The 19,195-nt window shown below is 46.5% G+C and overlaps 2 protein-coding genes across 5 annotated transcripts in view; both read left to right on the top strand.

Moving 5' to 3' along the window:
* MARCHF8 (membrane associated ring-CH-type finger 8) overlaps nt 1-3,006 on the top strand; it is a 100,251-nt gene extending 97,245 nt beyond the window's left edge. For both annotated transcript variants that reach the window (XM_068399830.1, XM_068399831.1), the window contains one exon: nt 2,082-3,006. In XM_068399830.1, the coding sequence (XP_068255931.1) occupies nt 2,082-2,386 (305 nt within the window). In that variant the 3' untranslated portion in view covers nt 2,387-3,006. The remainder of the gene's footprint in view (nt 1-2,081) is intronic.
* A 95-nt stretch (nt 3,007-3,101) lies between these two features.
* The window catches only part of ALOX5 (arachidonate 5-lipoxygenase), a 48,850-nt gene continuing 32,756 nt past the window's right edge, over nt 3,102-19,195 (top strand). For 2 of the 3 annotated variants that reach the window (XM_068399827.1, XM_068399829.1), the window contains exon 1: nt 16,979-17,139. In XM_068399827.1, the coding sequence (XP_068255928.1) occupies nt 16,990-17,139 (150 nt within the window). In that variant the 5' untranslated portion in view covers nt 16,979-16,989. Of the gene's footprint in view, nt 7,478-8,264; nt 8,357-16,978; nt 17,140-19,195 lie in introns of those variants that run through there. The other variant, XM_068399828.1, reaches the window with a different exon arrangement.

The raw sequence follows: 19,195 nt of genomic DNA, 5'->3' as shown, positions 1-19,195 counted from the left end.
AGAGAAGAAGTAAGAGGAACCTAAATCCAAATCTTGAGGTAAATCAACAGGGTTTTCTTTCTATTCGGTCGTCTGTGACGTGGGTTAGCACAAGTTTCCTGTGAGAGCCATGTTAGGCGCTGGAGAAATTTTTATGAGTGGTTGTGCCTGAAGCAGAAGAAATTCAGGTTGATTCTTAGGATTCCAATTCACACAACTGAGATGAGATGTACTGCAGTTCATTTAGTGGCTGCCACCCCACTGCAGGGGTGTCAACTTCCTGAATAGTAGGTTTTCTTTAGTATGCCAGGTGTAAACTTAACAAATTGAAATCTTTTCACCTGGGTGTGCTGGGCTGCAAATTTGCAGCTGTCACAGAACTGTTTCTCAGGCAGCTGAGATATCCCTGAAGGTGGGGATAGAAGGGATGGGATGTCTACCAAGGCTGGGAGCCATTAGAAGGCAAGCTGTCCTTGCTCACAGAGCATTGCATGCCAACTAGACATGCAGTTGGAAAAAGTTTTGCTGGTGATTGAAGAGCGTCATCTGGGGAGGTAGCTGAGCATCAATAAACATGCAAATCCACGGAGCTGTTACGGTCTCTTCAGAGCAGAATCACACTTCAAGCTGAACAGTTTTGCTGATGTTTCTCATTTGGGCTGTAGTTTGATTGTTCATGACTTCAGTCAGGAAGTCGCTTTGAATGAAATCTTTTCATTTCTGTTCCATCCAACACCATCTTTTCCATGTATGCTGAAAATTGTTGGCCTTTCAGTGTAAGGTTTCCATATAATAATGAAAAGCATATGCTTTCAATGATTTAATGTCTTCAGGTTATTTTAGCCAATAAATATATTAGATGAACAAGAATAGGAGGATTAGTGTGAATATTTAGTACTTGTTACAATGCTGCCTTTGCTCCCTTCAATTGGATTCTAAATCTCAGGAGTGCTGTAATGAGCTGGGGGGGTGTGGGGAGTGTGTGTGGGTATACATTCGTGTCTCCACAGGGGCAAGCATATGCTATCACTGCCTACAGATGGCATCAGATAGCTCACCTGTGAATCAGAGGTTCAGGTATTAATCATGGGTGGGATTTCATCAGTAGTCATATTGCATTGCCCTTTGTATTTTGGGACTAAAATATTTTCATTCCTCCCATGATACCATGTATTTCCAAAAGAACACTGGCCACCATCTTGGTAAAAGCTTTGAATACTTGGGAGGCCATGGTTTTATTCTCCGAGAAACCTGATATTGGGTGATTCAGCACGGTTTTATATCCATCTTGTGATGCTGCTTATCTTTAAAGAGGAGAGAAACCGGGTGGATACAGGACCTGTGTAAGCAGAAGATGTATAAAATGAATAGTCTCTTATTTAAAAGTAGTTGATAGAGATGTGACAAGATCTGATGTCTAAAAGTTTGAACTAGACAAATTCAGGAAAAGTAAGGGTGGTCATTTTTAATATGGAGGGTAAGCTTGCTAGAATGCTTCAGCATCTCCAACACTTGCAGTTTTGCATCAGAAGAGACACTCTAGTTCAACTACAAGTTACTGGGTCTGATGCAGATAAAATTGTCTGGTTTGTATAACGAACATGTCAAGCTAGATGGTAGCAAGCATTCCTTTTTGAGTTTAAAGACTATGACTCCATGTACTGTGTGATCACAGAGTGAAACAGAATTCTTGGGTCACTGAGTTGAGTCTCCTGCTATGAAGAGGAAACCATGCCATAGAATCCCTTTCATAAGCTGATCCAATTTTCGTTTAAAAACAGATGTAAAAGGACCAAAACTTATTACTGGCTGTTGCCTTGACTCCGTTTGTGGTTGTGCTGCACAGGGGCTCAGACACAGAGGATCAATTGCTTTGTTTTTCTTCTGCTGGATGAGAATAAATGTGATATGTGAAGTAGAAGTCTGCATGTGTTTGACTTGAAGGGGAAAAAAAAAGACCAAACAAGAAAAATAAGAATAGCTTGCGTGGCCCAAACTCTGTGACAGCTTTCTTACAGGTTGTTTTTGAGAGATCCAGTGTAGTCCAGCCAATACTGACCTGGTCCTTTTTCTTTCTTCTTTTTTAATTTTATTTCTTACAGGGATTCTAGAGTGGCCATTTTGGACTAAGCTGGTGGTTGTGGCTATTGGTTTCACTGGAGGACTTCTGTTCATGTATGTACAATGCAAAGTGTATGTACAGCTGTGGAAGAGACTTAAGGCTTATAACCGAGTAATATATGTACAAAACTGTCCAGAAACTAGCAAAAAGAATATTTTTGAAAAACCTGCACTAATGGAGCCAAACTTTGACAGTAAAGAAATGCTTGGGATTCACCATTCAGACACAAACTCTTCACATTACACAGAGCCAGAAGACTGTTCTGCAGAAATCCTTCATGTCTGATTACTGGGTGGGAGGGGTGTTTCTGTATGTCCTTGAAGATTTAGAATATCATTGTTTACTGCAAACTGCTCTACCTTTTTAAAATCGGCTAACAGCTGAGGGCTAGCGGATGAATTTTTTTACCTTTGTTTTTTGTTGGAATTTTTTTAAATCCCTTTGACATATCTGTCAATGTCATCATGGTTGCATACCTCTCGACATTTTGTCTCTCGTATTGGCTGATCAAAGAGCCACAGGATATTGGGTAGAATGAGCCTTGGGTTTGGTATCAAGCAAGCTGCTAGTGAACTGTCATCAGCTTCGTGGAGTCTGTTACTTTAGACTGTGACTCTCAATGATTCTGGAATATGTGTAGAGTGGGGTTGGTTTGTTTGTTTGTTTGTCTGTTCATTAAGCATGATGAAGGAGGTTGTCCCAGACATTGAGGGAAATAAAGAGAGCTAGAGTCTAATCTACCGCTAACACTGCCACTAACATTTTGTCTTAGGCACCAGGTGTAAAATTTTGCTTTACATATTGTGATGAGACTTACAAAGCATATAGCACTTTTAATAATCTTTATTTTGTGATATGTATGTCAAATGAGAATGAAACTTGAAAGAATGTGTCATTTTCAAAAATTTCTTCATTCTTTACCCCATCTGTTCTTCTGGAACATAAACCTCTTGCCCTATAAAAAAAAAATTAAAAAAAAATCCAACCTGTGATTTCCAACACATGCCCACATTATCTTACTAAACATAACACTAAAAAACTCCGTCTCTTTGGGTTTCCTTTGAGGAGCAATTGTTTTCAAAGGATGTTGCACTTGTGACTTGTGTATGGGGAGTAGTGGATGTGTACGGTGTTCATCTTCAATGTGTAATGGTTTCAGTGCTCTGTTTTGGGGATTGGTTTTGCTTTTTTAAACAGGTCAGACCATCAACACACCTGCACATATATACCTGATGTAACTTTCATTCCAAACCATTGGCAAAGGGTTTGTTGCTCTATTGGTAAAAATGTGAGCTGTTATGGAAAAAAAAGATACTCAGTCAATACAGCTGAAATTGGTTTTCTTTCTTTAGTGCTGTGTCATATGTGAATTACCCAAGAATTTGATGTTGTCAGAGGAGATACTGAGATCAAAGTCTAGGAAGTAAATATTGTGTTAAGTGGATGAGTTTAAAAATACCTGTCTGTTTTTAGTCCTGATGTGATGCATTATGTGGTCAGAGAATAGTTTTGTCTGTGCTTTTGAATTTGGGACTGGATTTTTTAATCAGTCAACCTCAATGAAAAGAGAGGGACAGCTTTAAAATCTGTTTGCAGGGCTTTAGACAGAGTTGCCCAGAGCCTGGGGTGTCTGCTGTTAATTTTTTTGACCAGTCTGCATCACTGAACCCCTGTCCAGCTTCAAGCCCTCACTTAACCAAAGTCTCAGTGTGACTGGAGCAGAAACGAAGCCCCACGAAAAGTCAGCAAACGGGGCCTCTGCAGTTGAAAGTTGACTTTCTCTACCTGAGCCCTATCTAAATCTCTGTAAAGTCAGTGATAGTCTTCTGATTGGTCTTAGTAGGAGTTGCCTGGACTTCTCAGTTAGGTAAAAGCTTCTGTTTATGTGTCAAGATACTGAACTAAATCCCCAGCTTTGGTTCAGGTTTTACTTAGTCTTTTCCAAGTACAACTGTCATTGAGCAAGTTGTTTTCGTAATAAAAGTAGTTGCTTTGAGACTTCCCAAAGCATAACAGTAAGAGATCAGTGATTTTTTTCTTAAAATGTTGTATTAATTTATTTCTGAATTAATCTTTTAAAAGAAGGCAGAGAAGGGACAATGGTAAGAGAACACACACTGGTGGTTTCTAAGAGCTGTTAAGAGGAAAAGCATGTGTGTGCATGCGTACCTCTGCGGGATCTCATGCTTGAAGCTTACTGGCTGTGATCTTCATGAACAACACAGTACTTTGTTCTTGAGATGAACAAAGTATTGGTATTCTTAAAATACCCGGACCTCTAGGTGGTCCTAGCAAAGCTGCACTGGCATGAGTTTGTGTACTGTGCTAGGTGTCAGGATGGCCCACGCTTACGTGACACAGGCAGACAAACCCTGCATACCCTGCTAGTATCAGGGCAGCACTCTTCATGACCATACACATGCAGAGTTTGTTGCCTATGCCTGCCATAATTTCAAGTGCAATTACTCAGGCCCTTTCCTGAACTCTGCTGTGGGTGATCCTCCTCTATTATGAGAACCCAGTTAATACACTGTCTTGTTTTGTTGTCTATTTTGTTCTGTGAAAAGATTTACCAGATAAACTCAGGTGGGTTAAATATCAGGTCTTGCACACCTTCATCATGTTCTTCTGCAATGCCCAAGTGCACAAGGCTTACATGACTGCGAGATGCTCACATTACAGCTGCAAGATGCACTGAATCAGCTGGTGACTGATGCTGTGCGTGTCCTCATCTGATCTGTGGCCAGTACGTGAAATGAAAATGGAGAAGTTCTGGTATGAAACCTGCTTGTTCTCCGGCTCACACCTGAGAGGCACTGGTGTCTGACCAATGTTCTGACAAGTGCCAATATGGCATACGGTAATGTGCTGGTCCTGTTTTAGTCACGGTCATATGTGATTCTTGGTGAAACATTGTGAAATCTTGTTTGGTGTTTTGGAAGCTTCGTGTGGCATGTGCCAGGTAGTGTTCAGTGTATTCAGGATACTGAAGGTTTTTTGCTGTGCCCCCGTGTATCTTAACTTGGGAAGAAAAATCATCTCCAGCAAAATCGTCTGAGGGAAAATATTTGTGGATGAAACTGTTTTAGCCAGTGTTGCTGCTAACCATTCCCTCTCTCAGCAGGTCTTTTCTGAATGAAAGTTAGGGCCTAATATTTAAACTCTTTATACTGCTTAGGAATACTCATACCAGGAAGGGCTGCAGAAGAGGTCCATCTGTCAGGGGTTTTCATTTATGCTGGTCACACTTCTCGTGCTGATTCTTGCTTGGTGTTAACAATGGGTTTCTGGAGCTGCAGTTCTCTGCTTCTGCATGGTGCCATCAAATGGTGTGAGAAGGCTGAATGGTGCTTTTTCCTTCTTTCTCCTCAAGGAGATTCTGTTGACTTGTTTTCACTTTCCAGCTGCGAGGGACTGGTGCTAGCTCAGGTGAGCTCTGTCCTTCCCGTCAGTAGGGGATACCCCATCAGGTTAGGCTTTCCCACAGTTCCTTCTGGCAGCTTTTGAAATGACTGAAATAGAGTCTGAATTTTTTTAGTTCCTGTTCCTTGGCCAAAGTTAGTTTGGGTTACCTGGGACTTTTCTGAGACCAGAATTTAAGTAGGAGGGAATATAGGCTTAATAACATCTACCACGACCCCTTCCCTAGATTGCCAGAGCTTTTGCTGGTATGCCCCGTGCTCTAGACATCTGACCAGGCTCCCATTTTATTGACTTGAATCCTGTCCAAAATAACACCGGCTGTGCCAAGGAAATTTCCCTGCCATGTCATCTTTGGTGTATCTGTCAGGTCATGAACATGCATTATGTTAGAAATACAGGCGTGTGCTGCAGAAGGTTGATCCCCTTTAAGAGATCATGAGATGTTAAATACCTATGAATTCTCAGGACTTTCTTCAACTGTAACCCTGTATTTTGGGAGCAGGGGTGGTAGTTAAAATGTTGCTCTGTGTTCTGAAGAGATGGCCAGACCTGGAGACCGCTTCCTCTGGTTGAATGTCATTGAGATTGACATTGCTTCAGCAGGAGGGATTCAACAAAGGTTACACTGAGCCTGCAAGGGGTTAGAGAAGTGCTGGGCCTCTGCACTGTACCTGGGAAATCCTGGGAAGCAATAGTAACTCCCTGTCCAAGCCCCCTTCTGCCAATCCCCAGTACTGATCAGGGCATCAATCCCACTTGTGGTGGTGCTGTAAGGAAGGGGGGGTGCTTGGCGTGCCACTCCTGGTGTATGGATATGGCCACGCATGTGAGCCGGTTGCTTCTGCCCCGCGTTTGGCTGGGTAAGTATTTATGACAAGGTAGGACCTGGGTCCAAATTTCTGCTAAAGCTGAGATATGTTAAGATACAGACTTAGTCTGCTGTGGAGATTGTGGCCAGCAATGAAAGGGAGGTTGGTGATTCTGGGTTGGATTTGTCTCAGATATGGGTACAACAGGGCAATTACAAAAGCAAGGATATTGCTGGCTGGATTTTCACAGCGTTAAGTTAGATATGCAAAGAAAACCTCTAAGCAGGACCTTTTATTTTGTGATTATCTTTTAGTTTTGAGATATTGCAGTGTCTATATATTCCAATGAAGTACTGAAAGCACTTGTCTTTGTATAGAAGATAACTGTTTAATAAATTGCAGCTGATCTTTTATTTAGGTAAAACATTTGTAGATAGGTAATTGTACAACTTTACACTGGCATGTGTTATATAGTTTATACAAGACACTTCACACTTCTGCAGAATTTTTTAGTTAGTGAATTTCTAGTAACTTAAATGTATAGTTTTGTATCCTTTCATGTATGTTCATTTTCTCAGTATTACCACTTGCAGAATTATTTTTAGTTTTTAAAACTGTAATTGGTTATTTGTGTGTGATACACAGGGTTATTGACTGCAGCAATAAAGTGTTTCTATAAAAAAAATGAACAAAACAAAACCATTATAGTATCCATTTTGTTTGAAAAAGCATTAGAGGCCCATGCAAGAGAAAAATTGAGCTCTCCAGTAGTAAGATGATCAAAGTGAGTTACTTTCACTGGAGTAAACATGGAACTTGATGGGTCTTCAGTGTAGCAGGCCAACACAGATAGCATCCCATGACAATTTGATGTTAAAATGATTCATAATGATAAAGGGATAGTTAACCGTCAGAACAAGTGGGCGACTCCTTCAATGCAGTGAGAAGATGCGACTGTGTGGTGCTTTGCGCTCAGATGCAGCAATTGTGGGGAGAATTTTCTGGCTTGTACCATGCAGGAGATGGGGAGAGAGGATTCCTGTGGGCCTTGAAACCTGGAGCTTCTGGAGTCGACATTGAGTGTTGCTGTGAATGCTTCATGCCTGAAGTCAGCATTCTCACATGCATCAGTTTCTATGCAGAGGTGAGGAGCAGAAGATGCTTGATACTATGATTCTCCTTTAAGAAGAAAAATAGTTTTGTGTAAGCGTGGAGTGGTGGATGGCTGCATTTATCCTTCATTGCTGATGGCATGAGCACGATTGCAGTGCTGCGTGTGTTTTCATGCCAGGACCAAGCCTCAGAACAGGAAGTCTTCAGCAGTTTCTCTTGAATAGGTTTCTAGCACCAGTAGGTCAAGGAAAACAGCTATCTGCACTGCTGTGAGAAGGCTTGTAACAAAAGCATAAATGCCAAAGAGCAAATAAGATCTGGAAAGCTGTGTCTGTAACAGACGCAAGCGGGCTCAAAGAAACTCTTCTAACTTCTTTTTATGGAGTGTTTAGGGTTTGGTTTTTTTTAGGTAAGAAAGGGGAGGAAATCTTAATATTGCAACCTAGAAAGGTGTGTCTCATGCAAAACAAAAGGTTCTGTCCTATATTCCTTAGCGAAGCAAGTCTGTCTGTAGTAAATGAAGCTACTCACGTAAAGTTTGCAAACCCACCAGCAAGACATCTATACAAAAATACCCTGCTGGAGAGATGGTAGGATAATTTCCAGGGCCTGATGTTTGACTGACAGTCTCTGGAATGAAAAGCTGATAGACAGTTTAAAGAACAGAGCCTGTAGAGCCATCTGGCTGCTGGTTAAAAAGTGCTCCTCATCTTGGGTTCAGGCACCTTGAGTTAATTATAAAATAACTTCCCTCTGTAAACCTCGTTTTCATCTGAAAGACTGTTACTGTCACTGTGTGAAGTGTATCTATCTCCAAGGTGGAGCAGAGCAGTGGCTCAGCGGCACTTGGCACAGCTGTGACTCCAGGAACAGGATTTTTCAGCTGGTCCCCAGGCACTGGAGTTGTCTGGTGAGTAGTTACTGACATCTGGCTGGCAGGACCAGCATGACTTGCCTCTCAGAGCAGGTCAGAGGGTGGTTGTGGGGAGGCAGGAGGGAGACAGCAGGGGTTGGTAAGATCCACCTGAGTGTCTTCTGGAGGGTATGGAGGTGTGAAATGGCATAACTCCAGCTGCTGACTCTGAAAACCAAACCCCAAGAGTCTGGAGAGCCAGGCTTTTGCCTGCACTGCTGCTCAGCCCATCCTGCAGGGATGCAGGGACTGTACATCCTCCTCCAATCCCCCTCTTCCCACTCTTCTGTCACGCACCCCCTCCATTTCAGATTTCACTATCCACAGTCTGTGAATATCATGGTGTATTTGTCCCTTTCCATTCATTCTACTTAAGCAACCCAAATTTCCTTCCTCTCCCCCTCCCCCTTCCTGTTTCACCACTGTCATTTTTTGTCAGTCACTCAGCTTGCCTCTGGGCAAGGTTGGGCAGAGAGGGTTGTGCTAGGAGGAACCAAATCACAATTAGCATGTGGTTCATAGGAATGGCTGTGGAAGTACCCAAAAGTGACACTGAGCAAATAAAGCTCAATGTCCACCTGCCATCCCAGTTTTTCCTGTAAATCCTCTAGGCACCAATCTCTGATGTGTATGATGCTCTCTGTCATTTTGGGATTGTATCGTGTTACCACAATACAGACAGTCAGAAGAGGATGCTTTTTCACAGTCTTGGGATGGATGGATGACATCAGAAAATCAGGCAAGAATATCTTATTATAGAACAAGAACTGAACAGCGGAAAAATTCATTCATCTTGGCTAAATGGAGAGAGAGGGAAATAGAATTCAGAAGGGAGGCAGGGGAGGTTTTTTAAAAAAATCAAAAATCATTAGAGCCCCTGGGTAAAGGAAACAGGGAGTAAGTTCAGTGCATTATGCAGGGTAGAATAATCGGAAATGTAGTATTGCTTAGACAGGGTCAAGTGATGGCAAACTTTAAGAATACTCTTTTAAAGTGTATTCTAGGGAGAAGGCAAGATTGATGGCAGAGGAACTGAAAGCTGAAAACAGAGAGGAGACCATGCTTGCGAGTGTTAAGGAGCTGAATGAAGTTGTCTCAAAGGCTTTAACATCAGAGGAGGGTTTGAAATAAGTGAATAAAACCACGAGAAGGCTGCACAGAGCAGAGGGGAGAGATCACCACTCAGAGTGTGCTCATTAAATCCCGAAGCTTCAAGGAATCGGGCTTGCAATTCCTAACATTTTAAGACCACTAAAATTAACCTCCCAGACATTTTTGCTCGGAGCCCCTTGCTGTGCTGGTTTGCTCTGATACTGTGTCTCAAAGGCCACCTGCAAACAAGGCAGGCCAAGCAGGCAGGGGAGAATTCATCACTGTTAGAGCCATAGGGTCTGGCGCTGGGGACAGCAGGTTCCTTTGTCAAGGGAAACAGTTATCCTTGTGGTTGGGAGAGAATAGGAAATGTCTCAGGATGATGGCTTGATCCCAACCAAGAAAGCTCAGCTGTCTTAGAGAGTGTATGCAGTATTTCATATGTGCTTTACCCCTGAGCATACCAAAAATAACTCACAAAGTACCATTGTTCCCTTCCTGTGGATAAACTGAGGTCTCTCTGGAGTCTGGCTTGCCACTTGTCTTTCTCTCATGTTTAACTACTTGCTCTTGAAAGTACTGTATTGCATTAAAAGAGGACTGATTCTGATCATGGGATTAGCTAAGCCAGTTTCTCATGCTAGCAAGACAATGGTTCATTTTATCCCGAAACTGTGCTTTCAGGACTGTTCTACATTCATGGCCACACCTAAGCAGTTGATGCACTCCAGAGAAATCAGATGGAAATTAATCAAACCACCGAGCAGCTTTCTTACAGCCCTGGACCAAATTAAGCTGTGGTAAAAGTTAGAGGTATTATTTCAGGGGTGAATTTGGACGTGCCTGACTTTAGATCAGAGCTGATATTGTGCAAGCCTCCATCAAGCCCCTTTGCTGCTGGGGCTTAGGACTTTTGCACCAGTCTTCAGTCTCCCACTGCTATTCTAGTTTTACAGTTCTCAAACACGTGCAGTACCAAATGATACCAAAGGAGTAGCCACTAATGCAGCTATATTCCTAGTGCTTGCCTTCTCCATGGCTTATCTGTCTCATGCCTCTGCTATCGCTCCTTTCTAGCAGTGTTACCTGCGCAGCCTTCCAGCACTGATTTGGGGTGGGGAAGTCTGAAAGCAGGCTGCCTTCTTTTTGTCTCCCTCTTCTTTTCTCTCTTCTTGCAAAGTGCCAGAGCAGCACAGCTACATCCACAGAGGCAGAGAGAAACTCACAGCGCCTTGCAATCTGGATGATTCCTTGCACGAAAGGTATAAAAATATTGTAATGAGTGTTGATATCATAACTCCATTTGGGGTTTGTGAGAGATTCAGCTGGTGTCAGAATTGCCACTGCCTGGATGGCAGAGCAAAGACACTCTGTGTTGAGCTTTGCAATCCTGGAGTTAATTTCTGGACCCTGTGAGCTGGGGCAGAGGCAAGTCTATGAACAAGGAGCTTTTTCTTCCCATTCTGGTGGAGCAATACACAATTAGCACCCGTATGTTCTCGGCTATTAAGCCTATGCCCCTTAGATTATTTATGCAGCTTGGAAATTTCTGTAGGCTCTACTGGTCCCCTCTGTCATTTGTTAATTACCATGTTGTGTCATTCCTCCCCACTCCCAGTCCTTTATTAGCATATTTCAAGAAAGCCATCTGCCCACCCAAATTCCCTGTAGCCTCAGGAGGGCTGTAAGATATGTGACATCTTCACAGAACCTTGTATTTCACTGGCATTGCAAGGAGATAAAGAGGGACAGCAGCTGACTTCCGCTGTGAATTTCCATGTTGTAAATCTGAGTAATGCTTAGGAGAATGATAGCTGTGAATAACAAGCAGCAAAATCCATGGCAAAGTAGATGTGCCCCTTGCAAAGGGCTGCTCTAGCCCCCCACTAGCACACAGTCAGCTCAGCGGTAGCAGCCGATCATGTTTTAAGGGTCCAGTTTCCCAGGCCCCTGCTTGTGAGTGCGCAGATTCCACCACTGCCTTGTGAAACTACCTTGAAGTGAGGTGGGTGAGATGCAGAGGGACTCGAGTGCGGACATGGTGCAGGGAGTGGTTCCTCACTCCCCAGGAAAGCAGCCTGGGGAGAAATAAGTCCAGGCTCGCTGCCTGCATGGCATCCGTGACTGGACGGGACTGCCTGGTTTTGCAAGCAGGTGCCAGGAGCCAGCGCTGGGTCTCAGCAGCTGCGCACACAAGGACTGCCAGGCATGAAGGTAGTTATTGATAGCGATTAGAGATCGATTACTCTGACACCTTTTGCATTTTTCACGCTGGCAAAGGAGGTAATATTCCACACCACCTAACAGCAGCCCTGTCTTAAATAGAATGCAAAATAGGAAAAGAATTTTTTTTTTCTATTTTTATTCCATTTTTCACACTGGCAAAGGAGGTAACGTTGCACTCCACGTGTAACAGCAGCCCCGTCTTCCCCTCCACAGCTGCCCCGCTCCCCTCAGCTGCCCCCGCTCAGTGCCCGCCCGCGCCCTTCAGCCTCGGGCGGTGTCTCGCTGGGCTGCGGGACGGGAAGGGCGGGCCCCGCGGGACGGGACGGGCCCAGCAGGGGGCGCTGCCGCCCAGTGCGGCGGGCGCTCTTGCGGCGCGTGCCGTTGGCGGGTGTGTCCCATGAGGCGGGACCCCGCGCCGCGGGACGCGGCTCGCCGGGCACGCGCATCTCATGCCCAAGGCGAATAAAACCCCTGCTCGCTCCCAGGCATGTCCGAGGTCCAGAGGGAACTGGGAGTTCTCGGCTCAGCCCCTCGCTGGCCCACAGTCTCCGGGTTTGGACACGGCAGCGGCGCCTGAGGGCCTGGGCCGTGTGCAGGCTGCAGGTCCTCGGTGCTGGGAGCAGGGAGCAGGCTGGCACCTTGCGCAGGAAGCCCCTGGTCCCAGAGTGTGTCTTACAGGCTGCATCTCCCTTGGTCTCCGTGCCCTCTACCGCCTTACCGAACGGCTCGGTGGTCTGCTTTAAATTGCAGCAGCTGGAAGAGCAGGCAGAAGCAGTGAGGACCGCCGTGTGCCTTTAGTGAGTTGGTGGTTTCAGAAAGGAAGATGGAGACCCAGGGTCGGGGTCTTCCTCACCCTGAACAGTTCAAGCCCCCTCTCCATCCCTGGGAGATGTGCCATGTGCAGGGCGCAGCACGATCTTCCTTCCCCTTGCAGCTTAGCCACCATGCCAAGAGGAATCCAGAGTGGTGTTGGGGAGCAAGGGAAATGCTGCAAGGCAAGTCTATGTCTGATCCCATGGCCTAATCTTTAGGACACTCACCTTGGATCCAGCTGTGGGATCTAACTGCTATTTGCAAGAGTGGATTCCTTGATATCAAACAGCCATCAGATACAACACAGAAGAGAATCGTGCCGGGATCTCATTCAGTGTGAGTCTTCTCAGAGGTGAAATAATGTAGTCTCTTGATAAAATGGTTGGGTGTGTTTTATGCATATCCTGCTATTTTGTTTGGCAGGAGTTTGGTGAAGCATTTGAAATGCTACCAACAATAAATATCGATAAACCTTTGAAGGTGGAAATCATGATAAAAGTGCGAGGTGCTAAAGGAACAGACTAAAAAGAGATATAGCTGTGAAGGAGCTGGTGAGAGGTAACATGCATTCCTGCAAATTTCGTGTACGGGACTGAGCTTATCTAGTGTTTTCTTTAAAACACTAGCTTATCTAGTGTTTTCTTTAGTGTTTTGGACTCTTCGATGGGTTAAAAACTGGCTGGATGGCCGAGCCGAGAGTGGTGGTGAATGGGGCAAAGTCCAACCGGCGGCTGGTCACTAGCGGTGTTCCCCAGGGCTCAGTTCTGGGGCCAGTGCTGTTCAATATCTTTATAGGTGATCTAGACGTAGGGATTGAGTGCACCCTCAGTAAATTTGCAGATGACACCAAGCTGGGTGGGAGTGTCGATCTGCTGGAGGGTAGGAAGGCCCTACAGAGGGATCTGGACAGGTTAGACAGATGGGCCGAGACCAACGGCATGAGGTTCAACAAGAACAAGTGCCGGGTCTTACACTTCGGCCACAACAACCCCATGCAGCTCTACAGGCTGGGGGAAGAGTGGTTAGAAAGCGGCCCGGTGGAAAGAGACCTGGGGGTGCTGATCGACAGCCTGCTAAACATGAGCCAGCAGTGTGCCCAGGTGGCCAAGAAGGCCAATGGCATCCTGGCCTCTATTAGGAATAGTGTAGCCAGCCGGTCTAGGGAAGTGATCGTCCCTCTGTGCTCGGCACTGGTGAGGCTGCACCTTGAATACTGTGTCCAGTTCTGGGCCCCACACTTCAAGAAAGATGTTGAGGTGTTGGAGCGAGTCCAGAGGAGGGCGACCAAGCTGGTGAAGGGTCTGGAGGGTCTGACCTACGAGGAACGGCTGAGGGAGCTGGGGCTGTTTAGCCTGGAGAAGAGGAGGCTCAGAGGTGACCTTATTGCAGTCTACAACTACCTGAAGGAAGGTTGTAGTGAAGTGGGAGTCGGCCTCTTCTCCCAGGCAACTAGTGATAGGACAAGAGGACACAGCCTCAAGCTTCGCCAGGGGAGGTTCAGGTTGGACATTAGGAAGCATTTCTTTACAGAAAGGGTCATTAGACAGTGGAATGGGCTGCCCAGGGAGGTGGTGGAGTCACCATCTCTGGATGTGTTTAAGAAAAGACTGGACATGGTGCTTAGTGCCATGGTCTAGTTGACAGGGTGGTGTCAGGGCAACGGTTGGACTCGATGATCCCAGAGGTCTCTTCCAACCTAGTTGATTCTGTGATTCTGTAATGAGTTGATAAGAGGAGTTGTAACGCTCTAGGGAGACTCCCCAGTCACACCTCTGTACAGAAGAGACCTGAACAGTCTGAAAACAGAACTGATGACCCAGGGGAATGGGATGGGGTTCAAATGCTGCATTGGAGCTGAAACACAAAGAAACATGGAAACTCACTAATCAAGGTTTGAACACCACTTTGCTCCCTATTTGCAGCAAAAATGAAGGTGCCCAGAAGATAGCCTTGTGTCTGATAAAAGCGTTCTGAAGCACTTGTCATGTTAAAAGGGTTTCAGATATATCTTTCAATGAAGGCTGTGAACCTAAATGTAGAAACCTTAGGGCTAACAGCACTCTTGCAAAAGTGAAACTGATGTATGATTTCTTTGAAATCTCATGTAAAGGAAAGATGAAACCAAGGAAGAACTTACGAGTTTATGGTGCACTTTTATGGGGTAACATTGTCGATGGAAGGGATCACAGTGCACCAGGCAAGTTCCCTTGCTGGTTAAAGCTCAGGAGGAGCGATCAGATCTCTGTGAGGGGATTCTGAAGCTGCCTCAGGTGTGCCATGCAACAGTTGCAATCTTGAACTTTTGGGTGTTATTTAAGAAGTAGCAGCAGACTAGAAATACATGCTGAGCAATTCAGTAGAGCCAAGGCAGGCACAGTGAATTTTTTGTATGCCTATATGTAAATACATACCCTGAATGTTGGAGAGCCTTGAAATCTGAGTCACAATATAGCAAATGGTTGAGTCTGTATTTGTACAGAAGAGATGTAGGAAACCTTCCCTGACTTGTCTGGGTGAGTGTAGCCCAGTAGCATCACGCTTCTGTGAAAGAAGAACAGAAACCTTTCCAGGCCATCACAGGCTGTCCCCATTGCTGTGCGGCCACCACTGGCTATAGTGCATAAGGCCACAACGCATCTTGGGTAGCTGCAATTTTAGAAGCTGAAGCAGAGACTCCATAAGCATATCTGGCAGCGTTGCCCAGCAGTCCAAGATGCAGCAGCCGTGCTGGAGCGAGGCATGAGGCACTGTGCAACTAGGCTTGCCAGAACAGAAGCAGATAGAGCCACCAATAACTTCCAACCACTGACTTTAATTGCTGTCTTCCTCTGTATTTGAAGGTTGGTGACTGATAATGCCCACCCAGCCTCACCTGTGGGCAGAGAGTGCCTCAGACTGAAAGTGCTACCGAAGTACAATTGGATTAGTTAGTGTATGACACTGACTAATCCAGCACAGCACCTGAGGTGCAAGTGTACCACAAGTAAAGCACCTCTGAGATTGTTTTAATTTAGCTTGCTCTGTGTACCTGTCACTAGAAATTTGCAAGAGCACAGAGACCAGCTAGGCCAACCACCCAATGGCAAGGAAACAAGGAGCTTGATCTGATCCCAGAACAATGGTGGAAGGACACTGGGATCAGCAAAAGATGCAATCTGGCTCCTTGCAGCACAGTATCGTGCAGCTGCTTCTGGCAGCAACGTGAAGGAAGATCGTCAGACAGCAAGTGGTATTTGGTTGCCTGATGAAAATGCAGCGTTAGTGATCTTGGTGCCTAAGTGCCAAGTGTGCAGTGTCACTGCTATGGGTTTATTTTCTGTGGGGTGGATTGGACTGTGGAAGAAGCACAGCCGGCTCTTCCATTGTCTTAATGATAGCATCTTAATGATAGCAAGTATTTGGTGCTTGGTGTACTCAGGGTGCGAACAGAGAAACTGTGGGATTTTTAGAGCACTTTGTGGAAATGGGGGGGTTGGTTGTGTGTGTACAGATCTGATGCGTAGATATGCTGGCAGTTAGTGTTACACACGGTTGTGCAAAGACAACAGGGTGTTTGAGAAGCTTAGAGGAACGCAGGGAATAAAGCATGCCAGCAGTAGTGCATATGGGGGTCTAGACCTTAGAAAAGGGTGAGTTGTACATGGATTTGCAGATTTGGTGTGTATAATGAGGGCGCAGTATGGTGTCAGTATAGAGTGGGTAACAACAATAAAGAGAACGGGATATATGCAGTGTACATGTGGGGGTAGATCACGGTAGCGTGTTGAGTCGGTGTAGTACACGTGTAAGGTTTGGACACAGAAGAGTGTGTATGCCTGCAAACGGGGGTGATTAGGAGGTGAGTTACAGAGTGCAGAGTAGTTTGAGGGTGCATGGCCGAAATCCTGTAAGTGTAGAGGTGGTGAGGCACACTGAGGTGTGCGAGGGTGAGCTGTGCAGGGCTGTGCACAGCTGTGCCTCACAGGAGCAGGATTGCTCTGCAGAGCAGCGTGCTGAGAGCTCTGAGCGCTGTGTTGGATTGTGCAACAACTGTGGAATGGTATCAAGAGGAAAGTGCTGTGTGCAGGGCTGTGAGCTGTATTGGCGTGGAGCTGGTGCAGAGCGGGAGGGCAGGTGCACTGCGAGGGCTGTGTGCAGGGTGCAGGACAGGGGTGCAGTGCAGGGTGCGGGACAGCTGTGCCGGGACAGGGGCGCGGTGCGGGGCGTGGGCAGCTGTGCAGCGCGGGCTGCCCGGGGGTGCCGGGGAGGGCTGCCCCGAGGGCTGTGCAGGGGTAGGTGTGCAGCGTACCGGGCAGGTGGGCCGGGTACCGGGGCAGGTGTGCCCGGCGCTGGGGAAGGGGCGGGCAGGGCCGAGCCGCGCCGTGCGGTGGCGGCGAAGGAGAAGGAGGAGCCGGCGCTGGGCGGGGTCCGGGCTAGGGCAGGAGCGGGGCTCAGCGGCGGCCGGTCGGGTCGGGGTGGTGGGGCTGTGCAGAGCTGAGCCGAGCCGCGGCGGTGGGACCATGCCGTCCTACACGGTCACGGTGGCCACGGGCAGCCAGTGGTTCGCGGGCACCGACGACTACGTGTACCTGAGCCTGGAGGGCACGGCGGGCTGCAGTGAGAGGCACCTCCTGGACAAACCCTTCTACAACGACTTCGAGCGCGGCGCGGTGAGTCGGGCCGGGCGGGGGGCGCCCGCTCCCCGCGGCAGCCCGGACCCGCCCCGGCCGTGTCCGAGGGGCTCCACCGCGTACGCGCCGTCGAGCATCTCCCTTCGCGGTGCCTCGGGCCGGACTCGCAAGGCCGGGGCCGGTGGAGCCGTCGGCGGCACCTCGCCCGCTCCCTGGCCCGGCGCCCCGAGGGCAGCGGCAGGGCTGTGCCTTTTTAAACTCTCGCCCCCCTGTGCCGGTGCTCCGGAGCGGGACACCGGCACCGAGGTGCTGCTGTCATCCCCGGCCGCCCATCATTCACATCCCTGTCCTGGGGGTTAGTCCCGGCTGTGGTCACTCAGGCGTGGGGAAAGATGGAGCCCTTTGGTTCTGGCTTACCACGGGCTTTCAGATTTCTTCGTATTTTCCTTACAAATACTAAAAAATATTTGTGTGCTTTATGTCGATAGGCGATGTTTAGGGTCAGTATTTACTAGTAGTCAGCACCCTGGTATCTCCAAGGAATTAAATGAAGAGGTAAGAGCTTCCAGTGGGAATTACTATGTCTGCCAGGGGAAATGTGTAGGGCAACTTCAGTGAAAGTTGGAAAACAGCATAAACACGCAAGTGTGAGAATGAAGCTGGGACCAGGCTATCAGGTTTGCTATTCTTTCTAACCTTGATTTCTGCTGTGTTGTGACCTGTCGTCTCTGTGGTCTTATCACAGTATCCAGGCTATCCATCTGAAACCGCTTATACTCTGAACACTGTTTTAGAATGGCATTTATTTATTTGCTTATTGACCACTGGGGAAATAATAGACTCAGGCCATTTTTTTTCCCTTCCCAAAATGTGTATTTTATTTGGAAACCTAACTCACAGTTTCCAAAAGGTCTGATGAGATTTAAGCAACTTCAAAAGTTTTAACAAAGCGTTCGTAAGTCGCTTTGGAAATGAGACCTACAGCTGCATATACAAGTGAGACTTCACTGTCATAGTGCTGATTTGCCTTTAGTTGTGTTTTTTTAACTGTGAGGTTGACAGCCTGAGTTAGGTATCTGATACCTTCTGCATTAGACATCACAGGTATGGTTAATAGAAGTCAGCGTTGATGGCATGTGTAGATGTGGTCCCTGGATATATATAGCCGATATTCTGAGGAGATGCTCTAGCAAATTCAGGTGTGGGGACTTACCAGCCGCTGTTGTTGAAGCTGCTTTCCTTCATGATTAAACATTCCTTAGCTTAGAAACTTGTTATCTGAATCTCCCAAATGGGCATCCAATCATTCTTTTTCTCTTATCCGGTGAACAGTCACATATTTTACACGAAGTTTAACAACCTTAGCAAGAGAGGTTGAAGAAGACCTCAGACTGTCCTGCAAACTTAAGGTTAGGGTGCTCTCCCAGAATGGCTGAGCCCTGCCCAGCTGAGGAGATAAGCACCAGGGTCTCCAGTGACCAGGCAGTTTTCTCATACCCCTGGACTACAAAAGAGGGTTTCACTGTCTTTGAGAGATGGCTGTGATGGAGAGCCTGGTAGTACCCTTAACATCTGATTGGATTGGATCCTGACACAGAGAGAAAATGCCATGATGTGAGCATTAAGTATATGCTCAGCAGCAACTCTTGAACTGCTGTGGGACCAGGTCCAGCAGGAGCAGAGGTACCTGCGAGCGTTGGACCCTGCTGGGTGAGGAAGCAGTGAGCGGAGGTTTGTGGATGTTAGTAGCACTACAGCAGAGGATGTGTGCACCTAAAAGGAGTACTTACATCTCCTTGGGAAGGCAGTTTTTAGGCACATTTGGAAGTCTTCATCTGGGTCCTAACATTTTATGTAAAATGTGTTGTTACCTAAGTAAGCTTTCTGAGGCAGGGACTGTCTTTTTTTTTTGTCAAGCTTGTTTCCAAGTGCAAAGGTTCTTTACTTAATCCAGATGAGGACTTTTTCTCCTATCCAAATCAATTATTTCTGTTAGTTCTTATGTGTTTAATACTACAAACATGCAGTCAGGTTTTTCAGCGTATATTTATTGTGGAGAATGAGAATAACTCTGTGTTCCGTGAAGTGTCTGGCT

Source organism: Nyctibius grandis, chromosome 4 (genome assembly GCF_013368605.1).
Source record: "Nyctibius grandis isolate bNycGra1 chromosome 4, bNycGra1.pri, whole genome shotgun sequence".
Classification (NCBI taxonomy): domain Eukaryota; kingdom Metazoa; phylum Chordata; class Aves; order Nyctibiiformes; family Nyctibiidae; genus Nyctibius; species Nyctibius grandis.
This window is presented reverse-complemented; position numbering and strand designations above follow the sequence as displayed.